The sequence below is a fragment of the Denticeps clupeoides genome, chromosome 6 (assembly GCF_900700375.1).
Source record: "Denticeps clupeoides chromosome 6, fDenClu1.1, whole genome shotgun sequence".
NCBI classification, from domain to species: Eukaryota; Metazoa; Chordata; class Actinopteri; order Clupeiformes; family Denticipitidae; genus Denticeps; species Denticeps clupeoides.
Window position 1 is genome coordinate 13,333,923 of NC_041712.1, and position 19,425 is coordinate 13,353,347.

The window sequence follows — 19,425 nt, forward strand, 5'->3', positions numbered from 1 at the left end:
GGTTGTCCTGCAGGGATGTCCCTTGAAAAGATGGCCTCTGGATATCATCATATGCTGCTCAAAAACTTGTCTCTCTGGTTTAATGGTGCTCACGCAGATGTTCAATCTACCCATGCCATGGGCACTGACACACTGCTGCTCACAGCTCACATGAGGAATCAAATTCACTAATAATGAAGAATATTTGCTTTTTTTCTCTTTACCATGTTCCATCCAGGCTCCCAGCCATTTTAATGATCCTCAATGTCAAAGGATCACATGCCATGGCCTTTCAGAAGTGCTTGGCAATAGCATTTTACATAATTTTGTAAATCTTTTAATTATAGAGTGCACTTCAATGTAACGATACATTAATAATACATATACCACTCACATAGGAATAGAGGGCTATATTTAAGCACTCAGATAAAAGGCATTGATTAAAATCTGCATAACTGATGATTCAACAATATGGGTACGCAGTCCAGAAGCTGTGGATGACTGTCAGAGAAAAAAAAAAGGCCAAAACTTTAACCGGTACAGTGGTGGATACTAAGCAAACGTAATTTGTTACTGTACTTAAGTAGTTGCGTATCTGTACTTAACATTTGGATTGTGTATCTGTACTTTACATTTACTCTTACTCCGGTACATTTCAATGTCAAAACATTTTCTTTTACTCCACAATTATTTTAAAAGGTTGTCCTTCCTTTTTTACATTTAAGAATCTAACCTTTGACCCGTAAGATGCGGAGCGGCACATGGCATCGGAGAAACGTGTGTTCTGTGTCTCCTGCGATGCATCAGAAGGATACAACAGATAAGTGCACCAATCAAATTACAGCACGCAGGTATTGACCTGCAATAGTCCAGTTGAAAGTTGAAAGTTGTAGAAAAGAAGAATGACATAAACGATAATCTTAGTAGTTATCAGTAATTAATGGCATTCCACTAAAAATGTATGTCAAAATATTACCTTTATTTACCTAAAATGAATTGATTTAACCATGAAAACAAATTGAGATGTTACAGCCACAATAAATCACTGTACTTTTACTTTTGATATTTAAGTGCATTTGAATGCATACACTTTTGTACTTTTACCGAAGTATAAATTTAAAAGGAGGACTTACTTTTACACTGGGTAACTCATACTCAAGAACATGGTTTGTGTACTTCTTTTATATAAACTGCGTGTGTCATATTTGAGACATTCATTTCTGAGACCCATTACATTACCATGAGATATGAACTTTGCATAAAACCCTGATGAGTAAAACTCACCCTGATGGTGAGTAGGCAAATCAGTCATTACGTCTCAACATTCAAACATGATGCCCAGTGTTTAATGCACAAGTGGAACAATGCATGGGGGGAGACTGCATATATCATTTCAGTGTGTGATGCTAAGTAGCAGATTTTTTTTTTTTTATCATAAAGGTCGACTGTTGTGCCTATGTACTGTTCTCTCATCCCCTTCTGTAACCCCTCCCCCATCCACCCCTCCTGGCCGTTAGTGACTGAATATGCATGAGACTGGCCTGCTAAACTGCTGCTCTCAGCGGTAAAGTGGGCAGAAGCCAAACTCAGCAGAGAACAGGCTAACCGATCTGAACTTCTACAGTAGAAAGAATGGGGGTGGGGAAGGGGGTTATTTGATACACCTACATACAATGCTAATGCTGTTTTATCATACACTTTAATGCTGTTAAGAGGAAGACTTCCTTATACCCTTTCATTTCACTGCAATAATCAGTTGAACATTTCTCTCTGTGTTTTACTTATTAGATCTGAACTTCTCAGCATAGGAACCACATGCAGACATAGTCAATGAGAAACCGTATGATTCTTACATGAACAGAAGAGCGACAATAACCGACAAGAGCGACAAGAACCATTTGTTATTGGAACCAAAATCCAACAACATGCAGAGCAATGTAGCTTTAGGCACACATTGCAAAAGTGACCTTGGGTGCAGGTTTCTTTCCCCAGTGGAGCTCGAATAAATAAAAGTACAACTAGGTAACAATAAGGTTATGATTCCAGCTTTACTGAGTACATTTAGTCAACAATTCAGTGGGGATGTGTGCTTAGAACAATCTTACTTACAAATTTAGTAGTGGGGTGGGGGTTTCACAGCTAGGAATCAGGGGTTATGGCTGGCAGCTCACACTTACACAGCCAAAAGGAGATGGTGGTATCCATCACCAGCCCACCTGAGACTCACCCCTAAATACACCAGTGGATGACACAGCCATAAAACTAAAAGGAGTGATGGAGATTAATAGCCATTAGCTGCGTAAATTGCAGAATTCAGCACCAGAGAATAACATGGGATTGAACATAGGATCCACCATCTCAGCAATGGGTCTTCAAAACTTATAGTTAATCAACACTGTCCAAAAAAACAAACTTCCCCAAACTAGAAAATTGTTTACAGGGAGTGCAGAATTATTAGGCAAATGAGTATTTTGTCCACATCATCCTTTTCATGCATGTTGTCTTACTCCAAGCTGTATAGGCTCAGAAGCCTCCTACCAATTAAGCATATTAGGTGATGTGCATCTCTGTAATGAGAAGAGGTGTGGTCTAATGACATCAACACCCTATATCAGGTGTGCATAATTATTAGGCAACTTCCTTTCCTTTGGCAAAATGGGTCAAAAGAAGGACTTGACAGGCTCAGAAAAGTCAAAAATAGTGAGATATCTTGCAGAGGGATGCAGCACTCTTAAAATTGCAAAGCTTCTGAAGTGTGATCATCCAACAATCAAGCGTTTCATTCAAACAGTCAACAGGGTCACAAGAAGCGTGTGGAAAAACCAAGGTGCAAAATAACTGCCCATGAACTGAGAAAAGTCAAGCGTGCAGCTGCCAAGATGCCACTTGCCACCAGTTTGGCCATATTTCAGAGCTGCAACATCACTGGAGTGCCCAAAAGCACAAGGTGTGCAATACTCAGAGACATGGCCAAGGTAAGAAAGGCTGAAAGACGACCACCACTGAACAAGACACACAAGCTGAAACGTCAACACTGGGCCAAGAAATATCTCAAGATTGATTTTTATGGTTTTATGGACTGATGAAGTGAGAGTGAGTCTTGATGGGCCAGATGGATGGTCCCGTGGCTGGATTGGTAAAGGGCAGAGAGCTCCAGTCCGACTCAGATGCCAGCAAGGTGGAGGTGGAGGTGGAGTACTGGTTTGGGCTGGTATCATCAAAGATGAGCTTGTGGGGCCTTTTCGGGTTGAGGATGGAGTCAAGCTTGACTCCCAGTCCTACTGCCAGTTTCTGGAAGACACCTTCTTCAAGCAGTGGTACAGGAAGAAGTCTGCATCCTTCAAGAAAAACATGATTTCCATGCAGGACAATGCTCCATCACACGCGTCCAAGTACTCCACAGCGTGGCTTGCAAGAAAGGGTATAAAAGAAGAAAAACTAATGACATGGCCTCCTTGTTCACCTGATCTGAACCCCATTGAGAACCTGTGGTCCATCATCAAATGTGAGATTTACAAGGAGGGAAAACAGTACACCTCTCTGAACAGTGTCTGGGAGGATGTGGTTGCTGCTGCACGCAATGTTGATGGTGAACAGATCAAAACACTGACAGAATCCATGGATGCCAGGCTTTTGAGTGTCCTTGCAAAGAAAGGTGGCTATATTGGTTGCTGATTTGTTTTTGTTTTGTTTTTGAATGTCAGAAATGTATATTTGTGAATGTGGAGATGTTATATTGGTTTCACTGGTAAAAATAAATAATTAAAATGGGTATATATTTGTTTTTTGTTAAGTTGCCTAATAATTATGGACAGTAATAGACACCTGCACACACAGATATCCCCCTAAAATAGCTAAAAAAAAAAAAACAACTAAAAAGTACTTCCAAAAATATTCAGATTTGATATTAATGAGTTTTGGGGTTCATTGAGAACATAGTTGTTGTTCAATAATAAAATTATTCCTCAAAAATACAACTTGCCTAATAATTCTGCACTCCCTGTATTGTATAAATTGCAACAATCTATATCTCAAAATACTTACACAAACCATTTGTAAAAATGTAGGGAGGTGATTCATCATCTCCAACTTTGTTAACTGTGTAGAAACAGTCAGGTCCACCAATTTCTAGAACATGATCCCCTCTGTCTCACAATCTATCTCACCCAAGCCCACTCTATTACCTGGGACAAGATGTCACTTTCATTCATCTGGAGCTCATTATGTCAGAAAGCTGCAGATGCCAAAACGAAAGGAGAGAGCAAAAGATGAAGAAATGCATGCCTTTGTTCTGAGGGTAAAACATGTCAAAATAGAATAACAACACCGAGCATCTGTCACGTCCATGCGGGAATGACGCGGCGGGTGAACGGAGAGGAGGACGAGGAGTGACGAGGAACGAAGAATGAAGGACGCTTTCACCTGACATCACGGAACAGGGGTTTAATTGGTGAATCACAGGACAGGGGAGACATCCGAGACTAAGACACTGGTGAACATAGAACATAACTTCAAAGACCTGACAGCGGACAGAAACGAACAGGGCAGCTTTATACAATTAACACAGGTGAAAACGATTAGGGAACATTACACAGGACAACAATGAAACTCCGGTCCGGATCCTGGACCGGAGTAACCCCCATTTCGGACCGGATCCTGACAGAATCCCCCCTCCTATGGCACGACACCTGGCGGGCCAGAAGAAGCGGTCCATGAAGGAGGGAGGATAGTCCAAAACACAGTCTTAAATGGTCCGAGTGGACAGGAGGAATCGAACGGAATCGAATCGAGTGAACCAGGATAGAAAAGATGAGCAGAGATGAATGATTAATGAATGAATGAATGAATGAATGGTCCGGTATTCACGATGGACGAGCGGCGGTTCTCCGGCGCAGATGGCTTCAGGCCAGTGAGGTACCGGCACCTCGTCCGCCATCCGCATGCGTCCGCCGCTCCCTGTCAGTCTCCGGCTCGCCCCGCTGAATGGCCGCTCCTCACCTTCAACGCCGCCAGACATGGGACTGAGAGGCAGGGGTCGGGACCCTGCTGAACATGAAGCCATGGAAGGCCAGGGACAAGGAAGCTGGCGGCGTCCTCCCGGCGAGTCGCGGCTCCTCCGATCTCAGCGGGGCTGCGTCAGGTGGCGTCCAAATGTGGGTCAGGTCTTTCTGTCACGTCCATGCGGGAATGACGCGGCGGGTGAACGGAGAGGAGGACGAGGAGTGACGAGGAACGAAGAATGAAGGACGCTTTCACCTGACATCACGGAACAGGGGTTTAATTGGTGAATCACAGGACAGGGGAGACATCCGAGACTAAGACACTGGTGAACATAGAACATAACTTCAAAGACCTGACAGCGGACAGAAACGAACAGGGCAGCTTTATACAATTAACACAGGTGAAAACGATTAGGGAACATTACACAGGACAACAATGAAACTCCGGTCCGGATCCTGGACCGGAGTAACCCCCATTTCGGACCGGATCCTGACAGCATCAAATAAAAATAAACGTGTTACATGCATTTTAAATGCTTAAAATATTTATGATGAGCAGGTCAAATTTTGGACATCTTCCCTCTACGCATCCATATTCCCAAAAGATTACTTAATGAGTTTAGGGCCACATATGATGGTATATATCGTAGAACAACACTAACAACAACCCCAAACATAATAATAGCATCATGGTTCATAAAAAATTGGGTTTTGAGGGAATGAGGGAAATTATACCCATAATGAAGAGTATATAGGGATTTGAAAGAGGACCTTTGAGATTTTAAGTTAAATAAAAAATCTGTACAAAACTAGTGGTTCTTTACATTTGGATAGGGCTGCAGTGAACCTCTTTGCATCATTATCTCATTTCAGATGAATGACCCCATCCCATCAGAGATTATGAATGCCCTCCATCTTGTTCTTGTTCACTGTATCATCCCCGTAAGACAAATCCAGATGTCTGTCTGAGGAGCTTAATCATGGTTAGCTGCATTTCGTAGTGGTGTAGGTGAGGCGCAGGCATTTGTCGTGTGCAGACCCAGCTTCGCTCCACGATGCCCACCCGTCTGAGCGATGAACAAGGAGTGCAAACGCGGAGGAATGTGGCTTCGCAACGTGAACTCTAAACACTACAACAGGAGGCCAATTACTTACCGCGCTACAATGCTACGACTAGCATCACGTGTATTTATAGCCGCAGTTTAGCCTAAAGCTTGATGTATGGGGCAGCTTCGACAGATCGGTAGAGCTGCTGTATAAATCTCTCACTTAACACAGAACTCTTCCGGAAATCACTGCTGCAATCTGCTCAGTGAGGCTCGGAGCGTGGGACAGGGCAGTTAGCGCAAAGCGCTTGCCGCTTTCCATTGATCTGTCCAATGGCACATTCTTTTTAGCTGTAGGGCACAGCTTTTAGTTTTTTTTTTTTTTTTTTTTGCTCATCTTCCCAATGTGTGTGGCGTATACTAGCCTTATGCTTTGGTTCCCTAAACAGTCTTACAAGATTTGCCTTTTTATGTATGGCTGAGAGACTTTTTACATGTTGTTTGAAACGCCTATTTAAAATCTAAATATCAGCACATAAAAGCGATAAAAGAGGTTAAAAAGAGGTTATGTACAAAAAGTGCTGAGAAAGCATGACAATTCAGAGATGTTGTGTGTTCTTTTAGAAAGTAAGAGATAGGTGCTATAACATAAAGTGTAGGATGACATTAGGAAGCTAATTAATGTAATTCTCTGGAGTGGATGGGACTGAACAAGTGTTGGGTGGCGAGGTTCTAAGGTGACAAGAGAGAAGGTTTTTTTTTTACTTGCAAGGGAGCAGGATGGATGGGTGTCGAGTTGGTCCCCGGATTTCACTAATTGGTTAATTAGTTAATTAGTCTGAGCAGATGGCTGCGCTGCTCTCTGGTGCCCTGGGTAGTAGCCTGCAGGACGAAGGCCAGACCAAGCTACCAAAAATACAGATTGGAGATACATTTACTAAGACCAGCCATTACTCCTGACACACACTAAATAACACACACATATGCTAAATAACACACACACCTCCAGTGTAAATACAAAAAAACTCCATCTCCAAGTGTTATGATATTATGATTATTCCATAGTTTTAGGTTATTGGTTCTAATGAAAGAAACATGTTAGCCTTCTTTAATCACACTGCTCCTATTCAATATGCACATGGCCATGTGACCATAGACAATATAATAAATGTCAGAAGGGTTTTTAGCATTGATACAGAAAACTAAAGAGGAGCTCTCTGGGGTGTTGATTCTGAAGGCTGTTAAGAGATGTGTCAAAGTGACATTATTCGGACATTTTGTCACTCCCAAGATTCCTCTGAGCCAATCAACATCCCACGCAAGAAATGAACGCATTATTAGGTACATATGCAGGGTCATTGCAACCGGGTAGAAAAATCAGGCAATTGCCTAGGGCCCCAAGCTAAAAGGGGGTCCCTGAGAAAGGCTGATTATGTACTAAATAATTAATACATAACGCACCACCAAAGTTTGGGTTTTCGCTAGTGCTGCTAAATCAGGGACTGTCCAAAAACTACTAAAAGCAATGCAAAATGTTTATGGAGAAGGAACTCCAATTATCAATAGAAATCCATTGTATAAATTGACAGCATCACAAAAATATGGAAATGCATAGTGATATGGTGAAATATTAATTTTGTGTATTTTCTGCAAACATTCAATACATCTATCAAATGAAATTCAATAATTAAAATACATAAAATCTTTTAATCTCTTTAAGTCTGATACAATATGCTTATTTTAACGGCCTGAGAAGTCAAAGAAATCTATTAATCCATTTAAGCATGTGATCAGGTGCTGTAAAACAAACAATTATAACTACAAATTAATACCCTCAAGCCCCAGAACTAGGTGTGGTTTGGTTCAATGTAGAGCCCTCCTGATGCTGTTTGCCTGGGGCTCCCAAAGTGCCTTGAAATGGCTCCAGTTTCAAGTTATTGGAACTAGCCACCTGGGGAGCTCCCCAGAGAATACATTTCTCCCACAGGTTCTCATTGTAGTCATACCGCCAGGAGGAACTGTGAAGTTATGTAAGTCGGCATTGGTCCATTAATGGTAAGTCCTCTCTATTTTCATGTTTGTGAGTAATATATAAATATATACGTACATCATTGTAAACGCCAATCCATGTAAACTGACAACAATTGTAGTTTACATCTGTTAAAGCAGTTTATGCCCTACCCTGAAGAAGGAGATACAGTAAATTAGTCCCCAAAACCTGGTGTTTCTACAATTAAAATTGTTCCTGCACTATGAATATGCCAAAAGTACTTCCTCTGGTGCAAAAAGGCTTGCTGTTATAAATGCACATTCTGTGTAATCACTTCTATTTAGCTTTCTAAGCACAAACACACACACACACACACACACACACACACACATATGTGTGTATATTTTTTGTAAACATGTATATTTTTTATCTGTATTTTTTTTTTTCATTCCTTGTGAAGTAATTTGGTGTACGCACACTCACAAAGACTCATATGTTCAGACCATCAATGCTCTTTGGTATTAGGATACAATCATTATTCAGAAGTTTGAATTAATGACGTGTGTGTGTGTGTGTGTGTGTGTGCATTTCCAAGCTTCCTCTGTGTTTTTGTGCGTCCGCACAGCACTGCCATTTGTTTGAATGAATTCTTTGCTTCAGTGCATATTTAAAAAGCACTTCTGAGGGTTTATTTTTAGCCTGTTCCCATCTTCCCCTTCTGTTCCTCTCCTCTCTCTCTCTCATTCTCTCCAACTCTGTCAGTTTCTCAGCCCCTCTCATCCTCACTCTCATTTTATATTTCAACACTGACACACACACACGCGCGCACACAGGTGTGCATAGGTGGAGGTGCATGGTTGTGTGTGTAAGAGATTGGGATGTAAGATTTAAGTCTGCTCACAATTTTGTGGTACATTGCTTTGTTTTTCTCCTTTTATCTCAGAAAAAAAGCTTCATCCAATCAGAGATGGCAGCATACCACCCCCCAACACCCCCACCCCCCCCAAACACACACACACACAAACACATAATCCTCTGCATTGCTGTAGAATAACCTCTTTTCATTGGAATGAGAAAGCGACATTAAAGCAATGGTGAGGGGAAACATGCAGCATATGTGTAAGTGCTGATACATATGCTGCATGTTCTAATATGCTGAACCATGCTAATGGAATTGAGGACACTACTCCACCTCTGCATCCCTCTGTCTGTGTGTGTGTGTGCGTCCCACAAATGAGCAGCCAAACATCTGTCTTCCTCCTTTTCCCAAGACTATCACGCATACAGACACACTCATAATAGAGAAAGCCATGTTCACTTTAGAAATCACATACAAACGAGGTGTGAAATTTAAAAGAGACAGGCTAATCCACAAAGGCTGAACACACACACACACCTTCACACTGGCATTTGGGAATGAGGTCAGGCTGCACAGTGGGGAAAAGACGTTTGGATGAGTGAATTAAACGCCACACGGTGAGGGATTAAACTGTGCATTAAGGAAAGTCACACACCAGAATGTTCCAACCCAGGCACACTGGCAGGTTTGTACACAACTCCAAAACTGGGCAAAAATCACATTAAAAGGACTACAGGCATACTGCATAGTTGACTTATCATGTATGCGTGCACACACACACACACACTGAGAGCTTCTTTATAGGCCCATCTGTCCAAGGACTTTTTGACAGATTGTATGTGACACTTCACTATGTGTGTATGTTAGATTGTACTCTATATTGCACTACTGCATAAAACTCCCCAAATCGGCATGCTCTCCACTCTTGACTCAGACACAGGCAGGAAGGACTCACCGAGTACTCCCAGCCTATAGTTCATGGTGACTACGATGACGTTGCCGTAGGCAGCCAGTACGCTGGCGTCAAACATGTTGCCCGCCCCCTCCATGTATGAGCCGCCGTGGATGAAGAGCATGACGGGCTTTTTCCTGCGATCACGGATGTCTGCAGAGGAAGAGAAACAAAAACAGATCCAGACATGAGCCAGAGAAAGCCCACACACGCATACACACACACACACATACACACCACATCATGGTGCATTCGGAATAAAAAAGTAAGGTCTTATCCATCAAGGAAAGGAAAGCGCTGTAGTGTGCATAGGACATGACAGATTTGAAACAATACTAATTAAAAATTGCTATGAGATGAAAATCCAAATAGTAAAATAGTATTTTGGTTGAAACAATAATAGGGGAAATGGTTTTCAGACTCAATATATTTTAGAATGACAGTAAGGTGTTTCATTGCTAAAGTTTAATTGTTGTCATAATTGTCCACTGGATTTTTTCTTTCTTTTGAACCATACCTACACCCAGCACTACAATTCCCCAGCACTGGATGCAGAAAATCCAATGAAATGAACAGAGAAAATGAAAGAGAGCAACGGGGAGCAATCTCTGATCTCTCATATTTCCACAGCAATCTCACATATTAAACATTGGTTCTGTTCATTCATACCATGGAAAAGACTTTGAGGTAGGATCTTGTAGGAGGGTATCTAAGTGTCATAATATTTGCCTGGTCAATAGATTTTCAATCTTAAGAAGATAGTCAGGTGTCACCCAGGACCTAGTGAGACAAACCAATTCTAACACTACGAAAACATAATTGTGTGATATTTGCCAGGTGAATAGAAAAATAAATAAATAAATAACAAGAATGATAATGCTAATACTGCTACTGAACCTCCTCAGGCTTAATTTGGATGGACATACAGAATATGATCTAACAATAAATTGAGCCACGTAAGATACAGACTGTTTTAGGTGGTGGAATTCATTTAAGTACATACATAATTGGTCTCTGCATACGTTCACAGATTTTTTAAATATCCATGTCATTACCTCATAACATGTGAATCCAAATAGCCTAAAAACTGTATATACTTCTTACTTTCCTATATTCATATATATTATCCATTACATTGGTTAGATTGTAAGTAGACACTGAAGGACAAAATCTGATTTATCCTGATCCAGCTAAAATCTGAATCTTTTTTAATGTATGTTTCATTCTTAATGGCAAATGCTGGTAAATGAAGTCACTGCCCAACATTTGAATGATTTTAGCATGATATATGTGTTTAAAATGTGTTGAATATGGGTTCTGCGATGGATTTTTTTTATTCGTAAGAAGTTACAGTCAGAGCTAATTTTAAATTCTAGACTGCTCTGTTAATAATGCATCAGCCAGGATCAAGTCTTAAAAAGAATTGTTTAAGTGGGGTTCAGGTCGACATGAGCATATGATGTGTGAGTTGACTAAGTTTACGACTGTCTGCGTGTGTAAAAATGCATGCAAGCTACAGAACAGACATCTGATTTCAGTAGATTTGAAGCCTGTGAGGCTTAAGCTTATTTTGCCTGTTTTCTGATGCCTTATTTGATGGGTTTAATACGGTCAGAAGTCCCATTTGTGACGGCATAACAGGTAAGTGCACTTTCCATCTTTTTTGAACATCCTGTTGTCTCGCTTTGGTCTCATGCGTTCATCATGTCTCTGTCTGCTCCTCTAACTGGCCCCAGCCCTGGCTGTAGCTCTATATCCAGAGTGGTGCAGCCTGAACGTAAAAGCTCCCCTCCTATTGTTCATGTTGGTACAGCCAATGGATTGACCTGTCTACTCTTCCCTCTCCTCTTCTCACTCTAACCATTCATCACTCTATATATAAAAGTGTCATCTTCTTTCTCACACATATAGAAACACAGAGAATATTTCTGCCACTGCACTGATGACATCAGAAGGAAGTCATAGAGCTGGAGGTTTGCGTTTTACTGGGTGAAACCTCCTCTGGTCTGTGCTGGTTAGATGGGTGAACAAGACACTAAACATTTCTGACAACTTCAGCTGGGCCGCCAAGTTGCCATATTGCCACCGCCTCTCTATCCATCTGTCTCCAGCCGGCCTCGGAGGAAGGGGGCTAATTTTGGAAGAATTCACAAGCAGCTTCCCTGTCGCTCCGCACCCAGTTGGTACTGCCTGTCTCTGTGGATGGTATGGCCTGCCTTCGCTACCCCTTCCCAGCGCGGTTGGTGCAGTCTCTTTAATAAAACAGGGCTGCTGAGCTGCCAGTTAGCCTGTGAGTATGCGGTGCACTGCCTGTGGCTAATTCATATGAAAGCCAGACCGAGTGGAAACATAAATAACAACCACAGCATCTGCTAACCATGATCAGTTTCTGCAGAAAAGTCAGACAAAGAGGGGGAAGAGAGGCAGAGAGAAGGGAAGGGGGAAGAGAAGGGAATAGAGTGCATGAGACAGAGTGACATTTTCCTCAGAGAGGAAATGAGGCAGAGAGAGAGTGCAAGTGAGAGAAAGAGAGAGAGATTGAGGGAAAAAATGGGTAATAAGAAGTAAATGAAAAATCACAAAAAAGTTATTCAGACCACGGTCCATTCACGACACACTGCACAGAATGGAGGTTCTGTACAAACACACACACACACACATATACACACACACGCACGCACAGAGGCAGCTGTGATGCTGGGTCGCTATGGAAACTGCCTCATTTCTCTCTTTCTCTCCCTAATAGAAGCGCGGCAGTCATACCACCGCTCTGACTCACTCAGGCTTGTTGCCATGGACACTAATTCTACGCACGTAACTGCACACGCGACTGCATCACCACCTGAATTTCGGGTTACAAATGCATTACACCACACACATGCACAATGCATTAAAGCACATTAGATAATGTGCAAGCAATAGTGCTCAAACACATATACAAATACATACAAATACATACACACACACACACAGAAACACAAAGACGCATGTATTATGATGCTCACAAAAACTGACACAGACCATGCTCGCCCAAGACCTTGCAACACATGCACAAACGTAGTGTAACCTGTAGTGTAACGCTATATTTCTTTGAAAATATATAATATATACTTTAACAAACACAGGCATGCATTTCACAGGCATGTGTTTATTGTATATTTTGCACAATTACACTTCATAGACAGAATAGTGGGCATGCATACACATATATCCTTCTCTCTCAGGTTTTTCTTTTCTTTTTCTGGCCACTTCTCACGTTTCCACTTCTCATTCCACTGCATCCTTCTCTCCCTTTATATCTCTCCCAGACTCTGTAGTGACTCAGGAGTTTTCTCAGTAGAGATATTTGGTTATCCAGCATTACCACGTCAATATAAAAAGAGACACCTGACTGGGGACAACCATGTCACAGGACCTTTTCTATGTGGCATGCGATGCTTGGCAATCCCAATGGGATTGGAATGCCATTAGCCTGGCCCGGTCTACATATCCTGGACATAATTCCACCTCAGGGTCAGAACCCTTGAAAACAATGGCATGAAAAAAATGTTAAAATAAATGTTCATCCTTGTGCTAGTTTGTGTTTTTCCATTTTGTTTCATTGTTTTCGGGCCATCGTGCTGGTTTTGTTTCTGTTTATAAATAAATCCTTGTCCCCGGTATGTCCCGCCTCTGCGCTTCCTTCACCCGTCAGCTCGCTGACATGACAGTAAGATTGTTTTTCTGATAAATACCTGATATCTTGACCATATGGCAACCAAAAGTATTATTATTTCCTGCCCTACTCACTTTTAATTCCCTATTCCATTTTTCTCCCTTTTATGCTTTCCCTTCATCATCCTGAATCAAATTTTGTGTGGTAAATTTTTTCATTGGTCTTCATTGTTCTGTCTCTGTGTTCTCTCATTGTTCTGACTCATAATGTTGTTTAGGAGAATTGTTTGCTGTATTGTTGTCATGTTTGTTTGAGGTGAACTTAATCCAGAATTTTATGTCAAAATTAACTCAAATAATAATGGCACAGGCCAAAAAGAAGCCAGAGCAGTCAGCAGATTAACAGACATGCGTTCATTGGTAGGTAGGACAAATCAAGATGGGCCATGAAAAGGAGGCCTTTGTACACAAAGGGATCGGTTCATGGCAATCAGGGGAGACAGGACCTGTGGAAAAACCTTGATGGCTGGTGCACCTGATGACAGTCCCCAACAGCACCAATGGTTTCAAGCAGTGCCACGCAAAAACAGATCTGGCCAGTGGTTTTGTTATGATATCGCTACTGTCTTGACCAACCTCAGTCAGGATCTGAGGAACATGACAGAGAGAGAAAGCCGGGCACAGCAGTAGAGAGCACAGTTTAAGGATTAGGAACTTGAGACAATGAGTGTAGAGAACTAGTGGCAGGAACAGGGTGGACAGAAGCAGTTGGCCATAGCGGGAGGAGGTGAATCTAAAAGTCACTTTGCTGGCATATGATGCAATGTCTAGAGCATGGGTTGCTTGCACTGTCTGTAATGCGGGAGATAGATCCATTAACCTGGTATCATTGGGAGTTTGTTGAGTATGACATCTCTTCTGGTTTTTCCAAGTGTATAATGCCACCTAGTCATTCCCATCCTCCAACTCCACTGCAGTAGCCCTGTGATGGAGGTGATGCTATGGGCGGCCAGCCAGTCCCATCCTGTATTGCCGCGCTGTAACCTTCCAGGTGCAAGGTAGACAGACAGTGCAAAGTATTCTGTTCCTATTTTTGCATCTGTCGCCCTGTCATGTTTACATTGGATGAATGAAGAACTCAAATAACACCAGCATCCAGGCCAGATAGGCAAATGGAGGACACACAAGATTGAGCATAAAAAAGGTGGCATTTAAACCCATGGGGAGAGGTGAACAGAATCTGGGTAATCAGGGGAGACAGCACGCAGATGACAGCCCACTCAGGAGTCGGCAGTGCTGGAGCGCCAAACGTGATGACAGGGGAGTGACAACTGTAAATATTTCATTGTGCATTTCTTGAGTACTCTAAATGCACTACAGACCGCAAACCGTCATTTTTATATTAAAGGTGCTCTCTCTCTCGCTCCATTTCAGCTTCTTTCGCCCTCTAATTTTCTTTCCCTTCCTCGCTTCCCTCTCCCCACCCTGCCTCTAAGCCACACTCCCCCACTATCTTGCCATCTCCTTCACTCACTTCCAGAGCTGAAGATGAGTGTCACTTCATCATGCACTTGTCTTGATCACAAAAATTCTCTCTGCAGCTTGCAGCGTTCTCTTCCTCTCTTTCATCTGGATTCTGTAACTCCTCTCCTTCTCTACTCCACCTCTTTTTTCCTCTCTTCTGCTCAGAAATGCACAATTGGATTAGCTAGGATCCATCTGCATTTATACTGCACCAATTAGAGATGCTAAGAATCCAAAGATTGACACACAGACACACACACGCACACACACCTCCAGCGCCACCAGATTCCTTGACTGCCCTGGGCGTTAGAAAACTGTGGAGTTCAGCTGTCTGGGTTAATGGTGGCATGTGGTTAAAATGGTACAACATGATCAGTTCACAGGGTAGTTAGCAGTTTAAATGGAATAAAACATTAATAAATCACATAAAAGGTGGTCTTAAATCAAATCATTTAGCAAAGATCAGTGTTCAGGCAAAGTTTGATTAGAAGAACAGGATTGAAGGTAATTAGGATAATTAGGCCATGTTACTGAAAGCTAGGGTGCTTGGCCAGAGATTGTAACCAAGATGAATTAGCAGGTTGAGTCTGTAAAGTGAGTTGTGCTGAGTAATTGACGTGAGGAGCAAAAGTCAGAAATGAGTATAATCGAGTTGGCAATTCACAAAGTTGGACAAGGTTGAGTTGGCTATCTTCTTTTTATTGCTGGAAAGAACTGATGTGAAAGGACAGACTTTTATCACTGGCGAGAGGTTTGCTTGGAGTCTTGGGTGAGAAGGGGTTTTCAAGAATAAGTAGGGTTGTGTCATCTATTAGAAATGTTGCAGGGGGTTTATATTGCAGGTAAAGTAATGGTGCTAGATAGATGGGTTGGGGTCACTTGCAGTGGGCTAGGGCTGCTTAGGTTTGGTAGGGCTCAATTGAATTAATTGGATTAAAATGCACATCTTAAATTTAAATTTAAACCCAGACTTAGAATAAATGATCATCCTAGTTCTGGGCAGGTTGAACTGCCAAGATTGATTAAATTTGCGTTAATCTGACGGGTTTAATAGAACTGATTTAAATTAGAGAGGTTAACTTGTAAGTAAGAGTGTAGGGTTTGTGTAGGGAGTGTAAATTAAGGCTGTGTTGTAAGAGCAGGAAACACAGACAACGTTATGTGCAGAATGGGGTTTGCACATACAGTAGATCTGTTGTGTTCACAGGCAACACTGAAAAATAGCTCCCACTTACTGGTAATTATGAAAAAAGTACAGAAAAGCAAATATATAATGCACTTGATGCAATAAACACCAACTGTGCCGATAGCGGCAACAAAAAATAAAGCCAAGGACACCAGCAAGGATGAAGGACAAGAATATAATAGAAAAATGTTAAATATATATTTAATCCAAGAAAGAGATCAAAACTGTATTAAAAAACAAAAAAGAAACAAACATAAAAAAGACAAACAAGAATGAAATCCAATAAGCCCACATTCTGTCTGGTGTGTGCATACATGTGCTGTGGGTCAGATTGAATAAAGCCTTCAGGCTTGCTTTGGGTAAGTAATGTTGAGCTTATTAGAATGACATGAGACGTGTAAGACATGAATCAGTCCAGTTACCCCACCCACAAAAAAAGAATTCTGAAAAATATACGACAAAAAGACAAAAAAAAAAAAAAAAAACATGCAAGAAAAATACCTTCATCCCTTGGCCGGTTCATTGAAGATTCATCATGTTTTTTTGTGAGAGGACCTAGGGTTAGGACAAAAAGAGGGGAAAAAGAGAAAAGAGAAAATTCAAAAAAGATTTACTAGTCAAAAAAGAAAAAGATAATAATAATAAAAAACAAAGAAAAAATATTGCAAAACACCAAAACAAGAAAGGAGTAAAAATGACAAACCAGCACCAAGAGAGCATCTGTCTCATATTGTGTATAAAAAAAGGAGACATAAAAGAAAAAAGAAAAAAGCGAATCACAAAGCACAGACCCTCTAAGAGAATCACTCAAACGATGGTGAGAAACCTTGTCATGTCTCGTTCTGTAACCCCTGAGAGAACAGTGCTGCATTCTTTTCTCCTGGTTCTCGCTCTGCGTTGCTTATAAGTTAATACGTCGTTGGGGGGGAAGAATCAAGCAATCATTTCTTGTGGTCAGACACTCAAGCTGATAAGACACCAGTGAAGACAACACAACAGCACAGGTCCCGGTGCCCCGAGGCAAAACTGTGTCCACAGCAAACTGGCTTACCAGAGTCCTGAGGGACCGACTCTCCACAGCAGAGCAAAGTCAAACAGAGCAGAGCACACCAAAGTCAGCATCTTTACACACACAAACAGATGTTCAGATGTAATCAGTCTATACACCAGATTATACAACTTTAACTTCAACGGTGTTGACTGGACAAAAATCTCTTTCCAATAAGTAAATGAACCAATCAAAGCTCATAAAGTAGATCGAAAATGTGGCTGGTTTGAAAATTTAAATATATGTATTGAATGTGTTGCATGCATGGAGACCCCAGAATGCACAAGGATGTCTTACCAACTGAAGCAATTTGCGTCAGGGATCTAACATCAAACAAAATGGAATAAAAATGGAAAAAAATGCCATGAACTATACTGTGTCTCTTCTGAGCATAAAGCTGGCCTATGGGCGCCGATTTGTTGTGACATCTCCACCAGCTCCACTGGTTGCGTGACAGATACATGAAACAGGCCACATTAACACACATAAGGGACACTGAGCGAGGTTAAACACTCTATAGCCAGCAGCCATTAGTGGCTGTCCTGACCACGCTGGCGCTCACTCTGTTCACACTGCTGATACGGATCGCCTTCATTTATTCATTGTGTATATCTGTCAGCGTGGCTTTTCTCCAATACTACATACACACGCACACACACACTATGTTAATACCACCAGTTCTGGGCAGTTCAGAGACTTTTATAGACTAATTTCATGCATATTCAGGATGTTGAGAACTAAGACAGGAAACAACACAGACACTCGTGCACAAACACAGTTGCACACATGGCCTCCATTATGAGGACTAACACTAAAGTTTCGGGCAGGAAGCAGAAGAACCAGTACTCAGCTCAAAGTGGGCATCGCTCCATCCCCATGGGCCTAACTGCACTTTAGCAGAGGTCCTGATCAATGCTGACCTGATTTACCCCCATATATATGAGCCTACTGGCATAGCCACTTACACTTTTCCAGTAAACACTGGAATGGACAGGAAAGTGCAGTGGGCATGAAGTGTGTGTGTGTGTGTGTGTGTGTGTGTGTGTGTTTGGGTGAGGGATAAAGAAAGATTAAGCCCTGCCCACCTCAGCACTTTATCAGCTCTTTAGTTCACTCTCACTCCATGCCTAATGCCTAATAAAGTTCCATCTCTCAATGCATTTCACCACAGCCATTAGACATCCCTGCCCTGATGCAGATGAAGTCCAACCATAAGATTTAATTTGCTTCCTGTCAAGAGCTTGCTTTTTTCCCTTTCTCACTCCAGTTAGAACAGAAAGTTGTAAACTGGCTGTCCACTAGGGCCTGCAAGCCGAATCTCGCCTCATCTGAAACAGACATTGTGTCAAAGTTCAAATGTAACAGTAGGGTTAGGCTGAAAGGACAGAACTAGGGACATCAGTGAACCACAAAGGCAGGATATGGTGGGGTTTAGTGGAGTTTGAATGGATTTAGGAAGACTTTGCCTGTTGTGCAATATTACCACACTGGCTGTCCACATTGTGTCAAAGTTCGAATGTAACAGTAGGTCTAGGCTGAAAGGACAGAACTAGGGACATCAGTGAACCACGAAGGCGGGGTATGGTGGGGTCCAGTGGAGTTTGAATGGTTTTAGTTCATGGTAGGGTCATAACATGTTTAGAAATGGAGTGTGGGGTGTGGTTGCAATGACACTGGAGAGAACCTGTGATGGAATGATAGAACACATATAAACAAAAAAGACAAAAAGATTTAATGAGCTTCATCTTATTCTGGTTCTTGGAAAGAAATGCTTGCAGACCTAGAAAACGCTTTAATTTATAGACAGACGGGGATAAAAGGTTATATTTATTGTTCTATAGTGATCTATTTAAATGTGTCAAGAATTGGAATTAATTCCTGTTCAAAACAAGCATCTCTACTCTGCAGAAAATCTTTTTTTTTTATTTTAAGAACACCTGACTTGACTAGATTTATAATAAAAATGATGTAGTAATATTTTAACTAGTGATGCTTTCACAGTATATTGTGCTTCATAATAGTCATCTCTTGCAACAGAGATGTTCCAGAATAAGACCATCTATCACTGCACATAAAACTGGATGAAGGGGGGGAGTCACACCCATTAAACGGACAGTAGTAAAAAAAAAAAACACCTGCGCCAGCTTGCACCACCCTAACCAGGGCAGCCATTTTCACCTGACTGCT

The 19,425-nt window shown here is 41.7% G+C and overlaps 1 protein-coding gene across 5 annotated transcripts in view; it reads right to left on the minus strand.

The window, feature by feature from the left end:
* Positions 1 to 19,425, minus strand: part of nlgn2b (neuroligin 2b) — an 83,543-nt gene that overhangs the window by 15,910 nt on the left and 48,208 nt on the right. For 3 of the 5 annotated variants that reach the window (XM_028982512.1, XM_028982511.1, XM_028982514.1), the window contains 2 exons: positions 16,692 to 16,745; positions 9,830 to 9,979 (listed from right to left, as the gene is read on the minus strand). In XM_028982512.1, coding sequence (XP_028838345.1) covers positions 9,830 to 9,979; positions 16,692 to 16,745 — 204 coding nt within the window. Of the gene's footprint in view, positions 1 to 9,829; positions 9,980 to 16,691; positions 16,746 to 17,241; positions 17,261 to 19,425 lie in introns of those variants that run through there. The other 2 variants (XM_028982515.1, XM_028982513.1) reach the window with 2 other exon arrangements.